A 19,667-nucleotide genomic window follows, 5' to 3' on the forward strand; every position below is an offset into this window, starting at 1 on the left:
AGAAAGATTATTTATTCTGTAACGTACTTAAACTTAGTATACAAGTAGAGTTATTATATTAAATTGCTGAATTGGAATTCATCTCAGCATAATACTGATCACTTCTGGTCTTCCAGAGAACCCCAGGTGGTCTAGCGGATATTGTCTTGAGAAATCAATATCATATCAGGGTGTGTCGGATGTCGCTCTTAGACAGTCCACAAATAGGTTCCGGACCATATTGGGCAACTTTAGCGCCAGCTCTTGCGAGCTCATCGGCCATTTCATTTGCCTATGATTCCGGCATACCCTGGGCCCATGCTTACCTTACGCTACTATTTAAATAAATCCTTTTTATTACAAAGTAAATATAACCTTACATTTAATACATGGAGTTTGAATTACTATGCAATTATATCGTTATGAAATCTGGTATTAATTCTACCTTGTCAACACTTTCAAGCCTGCAATTTTTAAGATCTCGCAGCTGCAAGGATTGGTAACTTGAAATACCTATATGTATTTATTAAATTAATAATATATTATTAATAACTAGAGTTGTAAATATTTGTTCAAACCAAATTGTAGCAATAAAATTCTCGCCACTTCTTTTCATTTAAGCTCAACTTTTTCGACGTGGTGGCAGATAGCAAAATGCATAATGTTGACAATTCATATATGTTATTTATTGATTTCAATATTATTTTAGATTTAATTAAAAAAAAACCCTCTATAATCCAAAATTCAAATTACTTGATCATATCGATCATAACTAAACCTTTTTTTTTTCAGAATTATTAAAATAAGGGATGGGCTGATGGTAATTTATACGCCCTGCCCATTACAAATGCACTGCCGCTCAGGATTCTTGAAAAACACCAAAAATTCTGAGCGGCACTACAACTGCGCTCGTCACCTTGAGACATAAGATGTTAATTCTTATTTGTCCAGTAATTTCACTAGATACGGCGCCCTACAGACCGCAACACAGTAATGATTACACATTAATGCTTCACGGCAGAAATAGGCGCCGTTGCAGTACTCATAATCTAGCCGGCACCCTGTGCAAAGGAGCCTCCCACTGCTAAATCGTTCTATGTGTAACTGAAATTATATGAATTCTTCCTCCTCTCTGATGGTTTTGGCGAGGACAACATAGTTTTTTTTAAATGCTCTATATTTACATACCCCATCATCAGACAAGCAAAACTACTTAATGATGGTAGGTGATAACTCCCGGCGATCAGAATAATATAAGCCAGCGGTACAAATAGTTACTATACATTGCCAAAACTGCGGAGACTCACAAATATCGGAAGTAATATAACGAGCAGATTTCTCACCATGTGGTAATATGCATCATCTATCCCTAGTGACTTGGTATATATCCTAAGTCGTACCGTGTAACAAAAACAGCTAAGGCGTAGCAAACGGTAAAATAACCGCATACATCTCTACGTAGGTTATATTGTCTACTTTTTGAAAGCTTAATTGCGTAATCAGAATAGCCTATGCACATATACATTCCATTTTCACAAAGAACCTCTTTCTTATGAGGGTGGAATTTAGTGGCACACGAAGAATTCGAGAGCTCCAATTATTAATATTATTATAATCGTCGGATTTAAAATTATATATTATAATAAACGTGCAACACAGAATATTTAATATTTTGTAAACATATTATGTAATGTATATATATAAGAAACCTGCTGAATTTCTTGCACCCGTTCTTCTCAAGTCTGAGGCATACTTTTTCGAATGCATGGTAGTTTTTGACTTTCAATAAATTATAGTATATCCTATGATGAATAATAATAATATATGAATTTGAGTATACTGGGTGGCCGAGAAGTTGACGTCGAAAGCTAATATTTGAATTTGGCTCATTTTATTGGCAAATGTTCTGGAAAGTTTTTAAAAATAGTTAAAAGCCATAGGCTCACCATTTTATTTATATTATGATACCTTGAACATTTTCATGAATTTAGCTGGAGCTTATGAATTGAACTTATGACTCAAATCGAAACTAGTTCCGCATTATCTAAACTATTCATAGTTCATTATGTGGTTATTGCAATTGTAGTTAATAATTATCAACAATAAATTTAACTAAAAGTGTTCAATAAAATTAGAAAAAAATTCTAAACTACGCAACATCGTAGAACATATATAGGGGTGATTCGGATACTCATCACCATGAGGCTTTCAAATTTTAGATTTGGACGTCAACCTCTTGGCCAGACTGTATATACTTCTACATAATAAATGACGTTTAAATGTATGTTAATATTGAATACAGAGTTCCATTTATTTTGAACGTTTTGTATGAAAACGGAAACGCGAATACAGTAAATTAATTCGGAAAATCGATTCTTACAACGAATGCGACCGACATTAAACAGTAAAAGATAATTTGACAGTAGTTGTTAACCCTCAATATGCTCCCGATCGATTGTACAATCCAGTCAAACTTACATAATGATTCAGTGTAGGTGAAAGAGATAGAATTATCTCCGGCTATCGTTTCGAGATCACTGATATTGTTTTATCAATGAGGCCATCGAATGGATTTCTTTTATGTTGCCGCGTACTTGGAATTACATGTGTCAGTATAATTCAAGAAATTACGAATGCGATAAACACCGTAGTTAAAAGCGATTCGTCTTAATCGGAAAGATTATTGCTAATATTTTCTTTGTTTTAATTAAAAAGAATGTCAGTATTTTCTCTCTTACTCATTATTAGGTTTGATTTTTAACTTTTTTGATAAGCCAATTTCAATAGCTCAAAGTCAGATCTACTTTATTCAAATAGGCTTAATGGAAGGGCCCCTGAATTTTCATAAAATATATCTAAGTAATTTAAATTACTGATTCTAAAATATCTTCGAAAAAAGTAGAGCTAGTGAGAGAACTTTCAAGAAACTCAACTCTATTCAATTAATGAGTATTATACAATTGTTGTTAAAATATACTTTATGTACCTATATATTAACAACAATTTATGTATGTATAGTCGTAATGTCAAAATCCAGCTAGTATATTATAAAGGCATAAAGGCATTTGTTTTCTCAAAATTGATTCCTTTAGAATTCTTTTTGATGTCATTTCTAATAACTACTAGATACTACTACCGCTTCGGAAACAAATGGCGCTCTGAGAGAGAAGAAGCGGCGCAAGAAACTCTCCCAGCATTATTTTTTTGCGCTCTTTTCAATAAAAAATATACAATATTGTACAGTCATTTCTATTGCTATAAAGAAATCATAATCTAGTCCCAGTCTGTCCAATCATTTAGATATTCAGCAGTGGAGTAATAGGATTTACGACAGAGACAATTTTTTAATAAATCATTTAAATTTATTTATAGATAATGCCTGAACAGTGGCTGGGACTTTATTATACAAGTGTATACATTTACCCTTAAAGCTATTATGTATCCTATGAAGCCTACTAGAATTAGTTACAAGCAATCCCTCATTTCTAGTGTTATAATAATGAAAATATAATAATGAATATAGTTTATACTAAAACCAACCTAAATATCTAGTATAAAAAAGTTTGAAAGAATATATAATTATGATTCCGTTTAGCAATAATACCTTATGTAAATTAGTACCATAAAATATGAAAGAAAGTACAAAACAAGAATACTGCAAGAGTTTCTTGCGCTGTATCTTTGGAAGCGGCGGTAATGACTTAAAATTGGCATCGAAAAGAATTCCAAGGAATTAATTTTGTACAAATAAATAACAATGATTTAAAAATTTTAAGTGAAGACTTATTTAGCGGTGTCGAGTGCTTTTCTTGGACTGGGTGCAAAATGTTAAACTCGCGTCAGGACACGTGACCTGATCAAAAATTCGTAAGACACTCGATTGTTGATTTTTCTGAGAGATAAACTTTTTAATGTAAAATAATTGTAATAGATCTGATGTGTTAATTTTTTTATGTAGTATAAATTGTCATTTTTGTGTAGGTACGATAGCGCAATAAATGAATATTGTATTTAACCACATAAATGCTAGTACTTTTATACTGACAAATAAACCAATTCCAAAATATTCAAAAATGCACAAAGTTAATTTGAATCCCGGTTATTTTTTTAACTTTCTCTAAAACAGGACCACACGCGTGAAAATCACCCCATTGTTGATTCTAGCTATCTTGTTAGGAGATTACACGAGATTACGTAGCAAATAGGAACTAATCTTATTGTAACAGTGCTCGATATGCCAATCAGAAGTAATTCAGTTAACGGCGATTATGTAACAGTATTGTATTAAAGCTTCTGGCTCGATTTACACTTTCGTGCAGTTATAAAGTATTTCTTCGGCTATTGTTCGCTTCCCAGTATTGAGCTGGGTATAAAGTTTCATTGGCGTTTATTAATGCGATTCCTAGACATAGTACAAAAAGCGTGTACACCTTCCTTAAAGGCCGGCAACGCTCGTGTGATTCCTCCAAGAGAATGTGGTCGGCGGTGATCACTTAACACCAGGTGGTCCGTACGCTCGTTTGTCCTCCTTTTCCATAAAAAAAAAATCAAATCCAGTGATTTTTAGGTTTCCGTATAATTGTTGGATGCGATTACTAATTACGACAGTAAACAAGCTCTTAATATTTAATTAAATTATTTAAAAGATAATTAATATAGTTTATTCTTTGTTAATTTCTTAAGAAATATTTTATATTTAAAACGCTCTTAACATTAAAGACGATTCATATATTGGATGCAACACCTTGCAAACAAACTTATCGTGTATATTAATGTATGTATGTATTTAATAAACTCTTAATAAATAAATTGAAATTGAATATTATAGCCATTGTAAAATACTCTATTTGATTGAGAAGAGTGGCCGTTGAATTTCTTGTATGTTCTTTACACGAGCTCTACTTATTCTTAATATGGTAGATTCAATTATTTTAAAGAAATATTTATAGTGATGATCCAAAAACGTTTAGTTTAAGCCGAATTAAAAAAAGTTTGACTTTGTAAAGGCCGAGATAGTTTTTCAAAATGGACGACTTGCTATTAAAAATTGTTTCTTTACAAAAGTATTTAAAAATACATAGTGTTACAGCTTGCAAGATATTCATAACACTGCGCACATCTGTGACTTTTACTTGACCAGTAGGTTGACCGAAGGCTATATTTTCTGCCCATAAAACGAATAATATAACCGAGTGGCGTATCTCATCTTGAGACATTAAGTAAGCGTGTCTTCGTGTAATCTAAACGCATCAATAAGAAAAAGTAAAACGAATATTTAAAGTAATATAACGCCAAACGAGCGAAGGTATATCCTAATATTACTCCACAGCTGAATATTTTAGTGATCCGACAGTCTGGGACTTGATTATGATTATTTTATACCAATAGCAATGACAGTACAATATTGTATATTTTATTAAAAAGAGCGCAAAAAAAATAATGCTGGGAGAGTTTCTTACGCCTCTTCTTCTCTCTCAGAGCACCATTTATTTCCGAAGCGGTAGTAGTGTCTAGTATATCAGAAATGACATAAATACCTTTATACCTCTCCCCTGACGATAAATGTTGACTCTTGGAATAGCGAAACTTACATGGCGTTGCCAATTTTAAAGTAGCTGAAAACACCGCAGTGGTAAGTTTATTCCTCATGTTCGTACGTAGAGGTTTTAGAAAATCTGGGGAGGAGCATCATGTGATGTGAATATGTATCCAGATGGAGTGGATATTAAGTTTGTGGTGTATCATACGATGCAGGAACTAAGTAAATAAGTAAATAATTTTTAGATGAGTTTTACGACGCTAGATTGGGCTTGGCCTTTCGAGCCTAAGATTTATAGACCATGCCACGTGATCGATTCCAACCACCAGATTCTAGAAACCAGTGGAATCTGCTATATTTCTTGGCATTACTCTTGATTCCAAATTGCAGTGGGGCCCCCATATTGAAGGATTGGCGAATAGGCTTAGTTCTGCAGCATATCAGAAAAAAGATAAAAGAAAATCAGACGGTTAACTGACATAGATACGGCGAGATTAGTATACTTTAGTTATTTTCATAGTATTATGTCCTATGGTATATTGTTATGGGGCAGTGCGGCCGATATTAATACTATCTTTGTGCTGCAGAAGAGGGCTATTCGCGCGAGTTATAACCTAGGTCCTAAAGAATCATTAAGAGAAAAATTTAAAGAAATAAACATTTTGACTGTTGCTTCTCAATACATTTTTGATAATGTTTTGTATGTTCATAAGCACATTGAGGAATTTTCTAGAAACTGTGACATTCATAATGTTAACACGAGGAACAAACATAAACTTGTTATGCCTACTACTCGGTTGGGTCGAGTTAGTAAGTCTTTTGTTGGGCGATGTATATGCTTCTACAATATGATCCCAGAAAATGTACGAAACAAATGTGTTACGAAATTAAAAAGAATTGTTAAAAAACGTTTGTGTGGGAAAGGTTATTATAGCATAAATGATTTTCTTAATGACACCACGGACTGGGATTAAAGCGAACACCCTCAGGCTCTTTAATTATTAATGTTTATTGTACGATATTACATTGTAATCCATATTTTATATAAAAAAAAGCCCGCTGAGTTTCTTGCGCCCATTCTTCTCAGGTCTGAGGCAGTCTCTTTTGAATGGGTGGTAGATTTTGACGTTCAATAAGTGATTATAAATCCTATTTTGAATAAATATATTTGAATTTGAATTCATTGCTGGGATATTAATAGATATAATAATTTAAAATAAAACACTTTTAAATTATTAAAACGCGTGTAACTGTAACTGTTTTTACATTAGATTTTAGCGTTGTAACACTCGCGATAATCAAAGAAAATACTTGGATAAATAATGATTAACTATAGTGCCTTAATAGTTGTCACTTCGTATAGAAATCAAAAGCTCGTAATCCAAACTTGTAATCATAAATATAACTCCTTATATATAATATGAGCTTCCTACTACATGACGGTAGTTCAATAGTTAAAAGATCTAATTAATACAAGTTAATTAATAATTTATGTAGAGATAAATTTAATCTGGTTCGTTAATTTTATGGTATTTACTAAATTATTTTAATTTCCAGCCGCCCACGGTTCCGATCAAAGATCAGATTCCAAGTATATTTTATTATTTTTAATGATAATTGCTGTATGCGCCTGAGTTTATTATAGTGATGGTTGATTACATCACTATTTAATGTTTTATGAGTGAAACTAGTAAAAAGATCAATTTGATAATTTTTAAATCAGCCGGAAGACGGCCACTGCTGGACAAAGGCCTGCACCAAAGATTTCCACGACGATCGGATCCTGCGCTGCCCTCATCCAACGTAATCCGGTAATCTTGACCAGATCGTCGGTCCATCTTGTGGGAGCCCTACCAACACTGCGTCTTCCGGTACGTGGCCTCATTCGAGGACTTTACTGCCGCAACGGCCATCTGTCCGTTGCCATCTATGTGCCCTGCCCACTGCAACGTCAGTTTCGCAATCATTTGGGCTATGTGACTTTGGTTCTCTGCGGATCTCCTCATTTCTGACTCGAACTCGCAGGGAAACTCCGAGCATACCCAAAATAATTCTTTAACACTTTTGGTGATGGTCTGTCCAACACAGTTTTCTAAAGAAGAAATACGAGATTAATTATCATCATACAAAATAAAATAATCTGTTTAATATTCAATTAAAACTATTGATGAATCATTCTTATTTAGTATCGAAAAACCGACAAAAACCGACATATATAAAGTATTCTGGTTAAGTTCAACTCCACTATAATTACTAGATAATAGTGATAAAATTTAATCCTGAACTATTTCGATTTCATTTGAGTCGTGACGACGCTCCCACTTCTGACATAATCCGGAAGTGTTTACGATCATAATGCTTAATGCATTGTTGATAAACAGGTTCAATATTCAACTTGACTTTTGTAGACTTTGTTTGTTCGTAAACACAGCGAAGAAATATTTTCTTTCACTTTTTTTAATGAAAATAAGGGTCGAGGCAAGCAGGACGTTCAACTGATGGTAATTGATACACCCTACCCATTACAATGCAATGGCGCTCAGGATTTTTGAAAAACAATTGCGCTCGTCACCTTGAGACGTTAAGTCTCATTTGCCCAGTAATTTAACTAGCTACGGCGCCCTTCAGAACGAAACACAGTAATGTTTACACATTACTGCTCACGGCAGATATAGGCGCCGTTGTGGTACCCATTATCTAGCCGGCATCCAGTGCAAAGGAGCCTCCCACTAGTTAAACAAATAGAACAAAAAGAAAACAAAAGTTTGGTGCAAACTTACATTTAAGAGTAATATATAAAATGAAATAGATTTTCATATGAAATATATAAGTATTTACGCGTACACTATGCTTAATGTTAGTTGTTTCGGTATAGAGAAACATATTCTTTACAATCTTCTGAAACTAAAGATATTATGAAAAGATATAATATACTTTAGACCACACTATTAAGGGAACTTCGTTTCTTGTAGTAACTTCGTAACAATGCTAAGATTTTCTTCAGATATCAATAAAATTACTGCATTAATATTATCTTCCGCCATGTAATGGTTGAATATTATAGTACGGAAAAAAGGTAAGTAAGTACATAAAGAAAATTATTGAATAAAAGCATTGAAATAACTTTTGCTTTGACCTTTCTCCGATACAACTTTTATATTTTAAGGTTAATGTTAAAAACCCTTATAAAAATACTTATATTTTAATATATTCACAATTTAATCATCTAAATATAACTAAAATAATATAATCGAATTACTAATTAATAAGTAAAGCAGTCAACAGACCACTGCTTTTAAGTACAAACAGACGGCAAGACAAAACAATTCATTCTTGTATGCAAAAGCTGCATTACGATGTCAATAAATAGTATTGCTATCTCTTTCTTTACAGTTAAAAGGGATGAGTGGTTTAATTTTAGGGTTGGAAGCATTGAAGCGATGTAAAACTTCCTTTTTTTTTGTATTAACTGGTGCAGTTCATTTTTGGACAAGAAACAACCTGTCTGCAGGCAACTGAGTCATATAATCATGAACGATTAATCTTTATTCAGGTCTTTAACTAGGTATCGTAAAAAATGTGCGAAAAATGTTTCAAAATTGCTTGTATATTCATTTATTTACTGACATCATGAATACTTATGCAAATAATTTTGAAAAGTCTGAGACAAAATTTAAATGTGTCTCTATGTCTTATTTATATATATATATACCTAGAAGTCTTCATGAAATTAACTAAAAATTAAATAGGACCATTAGTTCCCTAAGCTATCTGATAAGATACAGTTTATCTTCTAAGTTTACGCCTATATGCTATTCCTATATGTATTATAACGTAGATATTTAATATGTAACTTAAATAACATAGAATAGAGCTTTTCGTTATTTAAATGCAACTTAGCATGAATAACGGTTACAAATAAGTTTCAATAGGGGTCAATTGTTTGAAGATCTCTATCTATGCAGCCACTTTATAAGAGTAAATTAAAACTTTTCACATCACTAATAGCCGATGAATATATCCAACAAAAACTTACCTAGACAACTTAGATTAATTTGCTCGTCCGGATCACAATGCAAATACTCCAGCTTTTTCGAATTCATGTTCCATAAGTTCACTTAGCACTAGTACACACACAACACAAAATTCTATTATCAATACACTGTTTATGTAAAAGTTAGGTTAGGATTTAAAATGGCGGCGCGCGCGCTCGACTGACGCGGTTCATGGCTTCGCGGCGAATGAGTTTCAATGAGTGAGTAAAGCGTTCGCTGCGTGTGTGTGAGTAGACGCCACACACACATGCATAATCCGCAAATCTGATTATTTCGATTTGCGTTTGTTATTGTCTATTGTTCTGGTTTTCTGAATGGTGTTCTATGATGGCTTTAAACATAAGTGTAAATGATTAGCCGCTAAAAATATACAGAAACATACAAAATATCATAGTATTCTGTAACGTTTAATGTTTTCTTATCTCTATCGAAGTATTTTATCTAATCAGTTTCTCTAGTTTCTTGCAAGCGTACTAAATAAAAATTACTATGATTTCGTCCTTATATTTATGTGTTAATAAATAAAAATAAAACCTTCATTTTTTTTCGTTATAATCTATTTGCGGAGTTTCATAAAAATACGATAAAAAATAGTACTCCTTATCGTATAATCTGTGGTGCAATGAAAAATAATCAGTTGACGTGGCGGCAAATACCATAGGGTTATTGATTTGAAATTTCATAATCAGATTTTTTTCAGTGAGGTATTTTTACTTTAAATTTTTTGTAACTCGTCAATGATAATATAATACAATAGTCTTACATCGTTCGGGTCACAATGATGACTGGTATGTTTTTTTATATGAAAATAAGGGTCGAGACAAGTAGGACGTTCAGCTGATGGTAATTGATACGCCCATTACAATGCAGTGCCGCTCAGGATTCTTGAAATACCCAAAAATTCTGAGCGGCACTACAACTTCGCTGGTCTCCTTGAGACAGAAGTTGTCTAGTCTCATTTGCCCAGTAATTTCACTAGCTACGGCGCCCTTCGGACCGAAAAACAGTAAGGAATAAAAAAAAGTGCAGCTGTTTTCAGTTAGTCTTAAGTTAACAATAATCACTCATAGTGTCAAAGGGTTCATTAATATATACATTTATTGATTAGTTTATCAGTAAATAGCATTATTTACACACGTCTTATTAATAAATGCGTACTTATTTCTTATCTAAGTCCGACAGCATATTACTGACGCCGTGTTCACATATAAATGAATATACTCTTATCATTTTATGACACTCGAATCTTAAAGGGGTATCCACTGTCCGACTTCCATTGTTATTTTAATTTCTTGCGCATGCGTGTCACGCCACAGATAGTGCAAAAATATCACGGGAAGTAACTTTATCGAAATACTATTTGCTTACAAGTTATTTTTGTTACTAAAATTCTTTAAAGCTTGCTTTAAGATATGACGAGTTATTTTTAGTACTTTACAAACTTTTTACATGAAAACTACTTTAAGCGCGCTGAACACTATTCTAATTGGGTTTTAAATGAGACTGAGGTGTCACGCTCGGCCTTTTAATGCTCATTCGGGTAGAGTCGGCTCTAGTCAGAGCAAAATGTACCAGAGCTTGGAATTTATGACAATTTATAGCTTTTATGACAATTAATGACAAAAACCTTTTAACTAATCTAATATTAAATTTATGGGAGTGTTTAATATCAAAAATTTTGGATGCTTCTCGTTTGATTAGGTAAAGTACTTCCGCTATCATTTTAAAAGTTTTTGATTTATGTAATAGTTAGGAATCGCCTGGACACACTCAATAATTACAACCTGTATATTTAGGTGTTTCGAGATGAGAGCCTGGAGAGCTGGCAACACTTTTGTGACGAATTAGGTATCATTTGGCTACACGGAGGCTTTATTATTCAACTTTTTACGTACAAAGAACAAAATATAACTTAAAATAGCTCCCACGGTCAATATAGGAAGTATATCTCTATGCTAAAACAGTTGAACCATAGAGTATTGCTTACAAACATAGCTTAACTGTTGCTTACTCAGAGAAAGTTGTCAATAGGTAGTAAATCTAAGTTATTGCCTTGAAGATTATCGAGTTTATCGAAGCAAAAATATGTAAGAGTTAAACTAGAGCTCGTAAACAGTCTATAATTTTGTTCCCTCTACTGTAAATGAAATGATTTTATATATTTATTGAAGTGAAAACTTCTCAAGGAACGCTGAACACTTTTTTTTGTGGGTATTGAATGTTACTGAGCCATCACGGTCGAATATGTAACGCTCGTACGGATTTACAACCGCATTAAGAATTAACTAAGGGAGTCCCGCTCGGTGAGCATTATAAGAGTATTTTTTTATTAGAGAAATACAGTTAAATATCAAATCAAAAGTAAATTCAAGTGACAGTTTAAATACACATCAAAGTTACGTGTTAACATAACACAAATACAAATAAAATGAAATAAATAAGGTTGTAGTTTTATTTCATTAAGTTTTTGGCCTGCTAAAGAATCGAAATTCGAATGAAAAAAAAAGTGTAAATATATCACTATTTGAAAAATAACCGTTAAGTTATAAACAAACTTGCTTCACACATGAAGCCATAAATAACATACCCAAAATCATGTCCGACATAATTGTACCATTAAAATTAATATCACGACTTAACATATATTTTAACATACGAGCTCACTGTATTGCAAGGTCAATGAAATTAACAATTAAATATAAATTACCTATCAACGTCACTGCAGTAAAATAATGAAGGAATACAAAAAATTAATCAGTCGAGCCAGCGAGCGGTCTCAAAGGTGATATAAATAATTAATTGGATATCACATTGTAAAAACATTAAGTGCCGCCATAAAATTTGATCGCTCGATCGAGCGCGCTTCCTTACATGTGGGCCGGGATAAAAACATCCAAAAAGTTTACGAAAACTGGATTGTTCCCACACTTGCTTTTTCAGCCTGAGTCGATGCTATCCCTCGGCCAGTTTCGTCACGCGGCCACTATATAATTTCATAAGTCATTAATCATCTCATTCGAAAGCGACAGTATAGTATGAAGTGCTTATTTTGACGTGATAACGATTTACAATGAAGTTGGTTTTTGGCAGGTATCTTTTTGAATTTGAAAGTTTTTTTATGTTGCTAACGACGAGGGTTCAATAGGAATTGGGTTAACGTATGCTTAGTCAACACATGCTGTTTTTGTTGCTTGTAAAACCAGCTATATATCTGGTACATGGATTATGTATGGTATGGACAAAATGTTTATACACGAGGTCTGGTGGAGTCTGAAGTACTTTTCACATCAACATTTTTTTATTAATCATCATTATATATTTTTTATTTTAACACGAACAAAACCATAACAAAAGTATTATAATATTATTACAATAAATCTTAAATTCTGAGTACTGGCTTAATTATAGGTGTTACACACATTTCAAAAAAAGATTAAAATATAAGAAGTGAATTAAATTGAATGTAACAATTATTGGAATATTATATAAATTGAATTAAATATAAATGAAATCAGAAAGCAATAATACTTGATATAATAATTATTAATAATAAATATTATGATTAAGCATCACTTCTCTATTTAAGCTACGTGATATATTATGATTCGTAGTGTAAATGAAGCTTTGTGTAAAGTAAAAAAAGCAACGTAGAAAATTCTCTTGCCCGTCTTTTTGTCTCTCGCAACTCCATCATCATGAGAATGTATAAGCGAATCAAGGTAAAAGTAATACATAATATAAAAGTATATGAATATTTATAAATAGGTAAAAAACCCAGTATGTCGCTTCTTCATAATAATTTAAAAATTCTTTGTCTATACATACTATACTATATTAATGCACTAGGTATTTGAAACCGAAGTCAGCTTTTTGTTTTTTAGAATTTGTATCCGTATATCGGCATGCCAATATACGGACATATATTGGCATGACAAAAATAATTTGAATGTGTTTGTTTCATCCGATTCAGTTCCAAAAAATAAGTTACATTAAATAAAATAATGCACGATATTCAATAGACGCTTTTTAGAAGAATTGTAAAATCATGATTGGAAATTAATCTTTAATACTTTTGTCTCTTTTTGTTACATTATCTCCCAAATGACTGTACTGATTTTGACGGGAGCTTATATCGTAAGGACTTACTGATGTTGGTTTCTGGTCAAGGTAATTAAAACCTAGAAATCTGTTTAAAAATGCTATCAACTATCATATTGATACGTAAGCGAAATCTGCTCAGCGGATTCGCGAGCGCCTTAAAGTATATCATTACGATAATTTTATTGCTTGCTAATACATTCAAACATTCAAAATATTCTTTACACTACTTAGACATTTTCACCAGGTGTAAAAATTTGTTTAAGGATTCTGTTTTTGGAGAGGGTGGCTAATTATCTAGTCCTAATGAGTCTTAGTAGAGGTCGCCCGGGCGCCCGGTGGCAAGACGAGATTGTATCCAAAGCAGGGAGAGACTGGATGACCATATCTTCTCAAGATAGAGAAAAATGAAATTCTTTGCAGGAGGCTTTTACCCCCACAGGGTCCACATTACAAGGAGATTAAATTACCTTAGTAGTAGATTTATTAAAGTTAATTGTAATATAATTATTAAATATCAATCTAAGTAATTTTATGTAACTATTGTGGAATAAAATAAAGCTATTTTATTTTAATGAGTCTTAGTAACACCGCGTCCAGAAATGAACTATCGTGTCCGCCACTCATACTGATAGCTCGTCGTCAAACCCTGCCATCTAACCCGCAGTATCTTCTTATCGTGAGTATTACAAACAGCATCTGAGAGCAGGGTGTACTCACCAAGGATGGTGTTACGCTTATGCATTAGTAGGCCTTAATCGCAGAGGAGATGAAGAGGCGTTTCATCAGCCTCAAAAAAGAGTTTTGTTTGTCCTTTCTTGTACAGAATCGTAAAATGTCCAAATAATGGCTACCAACTTACATAAACTACTGACTTACTTAAGAATTAACAAAACCGTTGTGTGGTCATTAAACACCATTAACACTTAAAGTTCGAACATTATAGGCAATTGAATCGATTAAGTAACATACCTTCAAGTACGTTTTACGAATTGTTACCTCGAGTAATACCAACGTAACAGGCTCGTTATAAAATATGAAAGTAGGTGATAATTGAAATCCATAAATCTGTAAAGGTTGAAGTTTCGTGCAGTTTTTTATGAGTTCTGCAGATATCGAGTTGGTTTGGTATCTGATTATCTCTTCTCGACTATTATTTGAAACGTGCAGTTGATATATTAAGTATTCGTTTACTTGACAACCACTTTATTCTTTTTTTATGAAATACTAGCTGACCCGGCAGACTTCGTACTGCCACAATCGATTAATAAAAGACCTAAAATATTGTATGTACGTCAAATAGTATTGTTTGCGTTTTCTAATTAGTTATTCATTTTAAACTATCTTTTAAACTTGATTTCTGAACGACGGGGACACATCAAAGAAAAAACAAACTTGTTGTTTTTATTTAATTCCGAGCATTTTCATATTAATTTACCTTTTAAACCTTCTCTGGACTTCCACAAATAATTCAAGTCCAAAATTAGGCAAATCGGTCCAGCCATTCTCGAGTTTTAGCGAGACTAACGAACAGCAATTCATTTTTATATATATAGATAAGCTGACGCTGTACTGTAAATAGAATAAAAAATTATGTACCTAAGTATATAGAAATAATGTAGTCCAAAGCAATCAGTACTAAATGATTTTATAATAATATGTAGTAATAAAATGATATGGATTGATATACACTGGCCTTCAAAAGTAAGTATCACACTTTTAAAATTGGTATAACGTATAAGTTCACAAGATATACTTTCGAAATAAAAAGGATTCCAAATAGAATTTAATTTTGTACATAAAAACTTTATAGTCGGTAACCTTCTTTTAAGAATTGGCTGAAAAAAAACTTCAAAAACAAAACCATTCCTTTTTCAAAGTGGACGTTTCCGAATTACAATTTTACCATTCACATTTTTCTTTCTGTTTTAAATTTTTTTCAAGATCGATGGGTCTTGTTTTAAAAATTTATGCAAAAAGCACATAACATTTATTTATCATGCCTCTTTCAGTTGAAGAATGTGCTAGGATCATGGCTTTTCTGGAACTAGGCATCAGTATGCGTCGCACTGCAAGAATGGTGGGTGTGACGGTACGAACGGTCCAGAAGGTAAAGCGAAAGTACGAAGAGACTGGACACCATCTGAGGAGACCTTGTAATGGCAGATCCAGGTGTACCAGTGCCCGAGAAGATCGTTATATTATTTCCACTGTGTTAAGACGGAGAAGATTGGATTAAGAGAAGAAGACTTGCTGAAGCAAATTTGAAACCCCGAAGACCAGCGAGTGGCCCAAAACTCGAGAGACAGCATCGAGTAGCGAGACTGCGATACGCCCGTGAACACATGCAGTGGGATGAAGAAGAATGGTCAAGAATTTTGTTTGCAGATGAGTCTCGATTCTCCCTTTACACTTCTGATGCAAGGCGAAGTGTTTACAGGCAACCTGGTGAGCGATACCTTCAAGCCTGCATCTCAGAAAGAGTCCAATACGGTGGAGGCAGTGTACATGTATGGGCTGGCATATCTTCAGAAGGTCGCACAGAGCTAGTAGCCATAGAAAATGGCACCCTCACTGGGCAAAGATATGTTCAAGAGATTCTTAATGAGTATGCAGGGCCGTATTTAGCAAATATGATCGATGCTGATGCATGATAATGCCCGGCCACACACGGCTCATATCGTACAAGAGTATATTCAGGAGGTCGGTATCAGCGTGATGGCTTGGCCATCAAGAAGTCCTGATCTCAACCCGATTGAACACGCCTGGGATGAGCTTGGGAGGCTAGTCAGAAATCGCAGACCACCACCTACTACCCTCAGGGCACTAAAGCAGGCCCTGGTAGAAGAATGGGAGAATATTCCCCAACATCGGCTCCGAATTCAGGATTTGGCGTTCAGTATGCCAAACCGGCTCGAAGCTGTAATCAGAGCTTGAGGAGGCAATACCAGTTATTAAAAATTAAATAACATGTAATCCATTTTAGTTGAATTTTTTTACACTAAACTAAAAATGTCTATTTTCATTCTTTTATCTTTTTTAAGTTAAAAATGTTACTTATGTATAATTTTAGTTTCTAAGAATTAAAGCCTATAAAATTTGCAACAAAACGTTTTTAATCTCAAATCTCTACCTTATATAGTTAAGAAAAAAAAAAAATGAAAAGTGTGATACTTACTTTTGCAGGCCAGTGTAGTATTTGTGTAAACAGCTTTTACATTACCTCTTTATAATTTCCAATTCTTAAGGTATTAAAAATAAAATAGTATGTTATCCTTAAGAGATGGGCATATGCCATCGCGGACTTTTCTGTAGAACTATATAAGATACACAATTCAACCATACATTATTTTGTTATATGTCAAAGGGTTTAGACAGCATTTTCATTGAAATCTTCCAGACGACTAATTTAAATATACGAAAACTTAATAAATTATATACTAAAACCATCCTCGAGAATCTCACGAAGTTCTCGTAAGTTCGTCGCGAACAGACAGACAGACAGACGCGGAGGACTTTGTTATAATATGTAGTGATGAAGATGAATGAAAGTACGGGTCACCTGATGGTAAGCGATCACCGACGCCTATACTCTGTTAAAACACTAGAGAAATCAAAAGAGCGTTACCACTCTTTTAGTAGGGAGTACAGGCTTTCTCAATGCCTTCCATGCAGTATCGAATAGAAAATATCCCATAAAGAAGTTCATTACACATTTATATATTGAAAAGAGTTCCTTAAGATACGCTACAAATTAGGATATCATCCCCACCATCTGGATGTGTAGCATTCTTCTACATTGCGGTTTTAAAGGAACTTTCTTTCATGTACAATAAAGCTGTGGTATGAGCTTCAATGTGTGGTGTTTCCATGACGATACTGCCGTGAAGCAGTAATGTGCAAACATTACTGTGTTTCGGTCTGAACGGTGCCGTAGCTAGTAGCACTACTGGGTAGCTGCTAGTAGCACTACGCAATTGCGGTCTTTAAGGAATTTTCGGAATTATAAGTATGTAAAATAGTACATAAAATAGTATTGTATAAAAAATATTACTGTGACTCCTCTTGTGTTGCAAGAGAATGTGCCAGGCGGTGGTCACTTAACATCGGTGACCCATACGCTCGTTTGTCCTCCTTTTCCAAAAGTTTCATTTGAACGATATTTCCTCCATAATAGGTCACACACAAAAGGTTGCTCTGTACATTGTTCTCATCTATATGTATCACAAACGGTAAATCAGATTTATGAGTATATTTGAAATAAACTAGACCTCAATTCCGGGTCATAAACGCTCGAAGTACGGTCTGCAAACTCATTTGCATAATGAGCCATTCTTCTGCGCAATTGGACGGAAATTTCACTGCAATAAAATTTATTGCAAAAATCCGTTCACGTACAATCTACGTGTTGTCGCTTCACAAGCTGCCATAAAATTTAATTATATTATTAATAAAATCTATAGAAATATATAATAATAAATATATATTATATATAAATATGCGGAAATCCATAATTATTTAAATATGCAAAAGTGCTATTCGCTCTCGTCTCAGAGTTCAAAGAGTTAACACCTCCTGAGGATGTCACGTGAAGAATCGAAACACGTGTCGGATTGGTTGAATTTTTACGTTGCTGTATACCCCTTTTGCCCCGTTTAGGAGGTTATAGCATGGGCTGATACTTCGGTGAAGGATGCCTATAGCCTTTAACTCTAGGCTATGCGGTTGGACTTATTGTGAATTCTGCATGTAAACTAACCTAAAAATGATAGCGGAACACGTAAGATTAACCAAAACATTTGGGTATATTATTAATATAAGTACATCTTTGTCGCTATATGAACGAAAAAACATATAAAGATTTATAAGTAATTATCCAAAAGACCAAAACATAAATTTTTTCTGAACTTTCACGCCATTATACCTAACAGAGAACGGTACCTAATGCAACAATCAATATACGAACAAGAAATTAATATATTCCAATAATTTTACTGACTCGTGCCGAATACCTCTAAAAATCAGGTTGTGAACATTAAATGTCTGATAAACGGTTGGACTTTTTCTTAATTTTATCATTTTATGTGATTTTTCGTACCTTTACTTTAGTAACACTTTATTGGTCGTTTAAATTATGAATTTTATTAACATCACATAAATCGAATAGTGATATAATTTTTTAAGTTATTGTCTGCAATGAAATTCAATTTTAACAACAAATTTCGAAATTGTTACTACTTTAGTAGACTACAAAAATAATTATAGTTATGCCAATTTGTATCTTTAATGCTACAGAAATCAGATCTTTGAGATACTAAAAAAGTCCAAAGTCCTTCTAAATGTCAGATTCTTTACAATGTCGGATGTCTAATAGTAGAATAACTTTAGCAAGACAAGACATGGAACTATTTGAAGCAGTTTTTACAATCGATGCATCGCTCGCTCCCTAAATGGTTAACTATTTAAAATTCCAAGCCCGTACTAAGGGTCTCTACGCTCCTCACATTTTTAGGCGTCTGACTTTGGACCTTTCCCATCGGTTTTTATTTGTTTTTTTTTTTAACAAATTATTTGTTATAAGCTTATGCCTTGCGGCTTCACGTCGAGTTGAGTTGTTAAGTTGTCGGATGTATTTTAAGTGCTCACAAACTCATACAAGCTTCATTAGATTTCATCAATCATACACGATTGATGGAGTTACTACGGCATGAGACGCTTAAATTTCTACAAAAATTATCCATAAATAAGTATTCTTGTGAATTTTAAATGAAGAAAACTTGCATTACAATTTGATTTTATTTGTTGAGCAAAAAACTTGTAAAAATAAAACGTATGAAAGAATATTAAAATCATTACGTGCTAGCTAAAAAAAAACTCTGTTAATAAAAACTCACTTCAAAAGCGGAAAAGTATGAAATAACCAAAAATTTAATTTAAGGCGAAGAGTAAGCAGAAAACACGCAAACAGGGCATTTTAGGCAAGTGTTGAGGTGAAA

General features: G+C 33.3%; 1 protein-coding gene across 3 annotated transcripts in view; it reads right to left on the reverse strand.

The window, feature by feature from the left end:
* The window catches only part of LOC126975036 (protein TANC2), a 241,067-nt gene that overhangs the window by 156,839 nt on the left and 64,561 nt on the right, over window positions 1–19,667 (reverse strand). The window contains exon 1 of one of the 3 annotated variants that reach the window (XM_050822815.1): window positions 9,555–9,745. The exons of the other annotated variants lie outside the window; for them this stretch is intronic. Within the exon in view, the coding sequence (XP_050678772.1) occupies window positions 9,555–9,621 (67 nt within the window). The 5' untranslated portion in view covers window positions 9,622–9,745. Of the gene's footprint in view, window positions 1–9,554; window positions 9,746–19,667 lie in introns of those variants that run through there. 3 annotated transcript variants of the gene reach the window in all.

The sequence above is a fragment of the Leptidea sinapis genome, chromosome 34, assembly GCF_905404315.1.
Source record: "Leptidea sinapis chromosome 34, ilLepSina1.1, whole genome shotgun sequence".
Classification (NCBI taxonomy): domain Eukaryota; kingdom Metazoa; phylum Arthropoda; class Insecta; order Lepidoptera; family Pieridae; genus Leptidea; species Leptidea sinapis.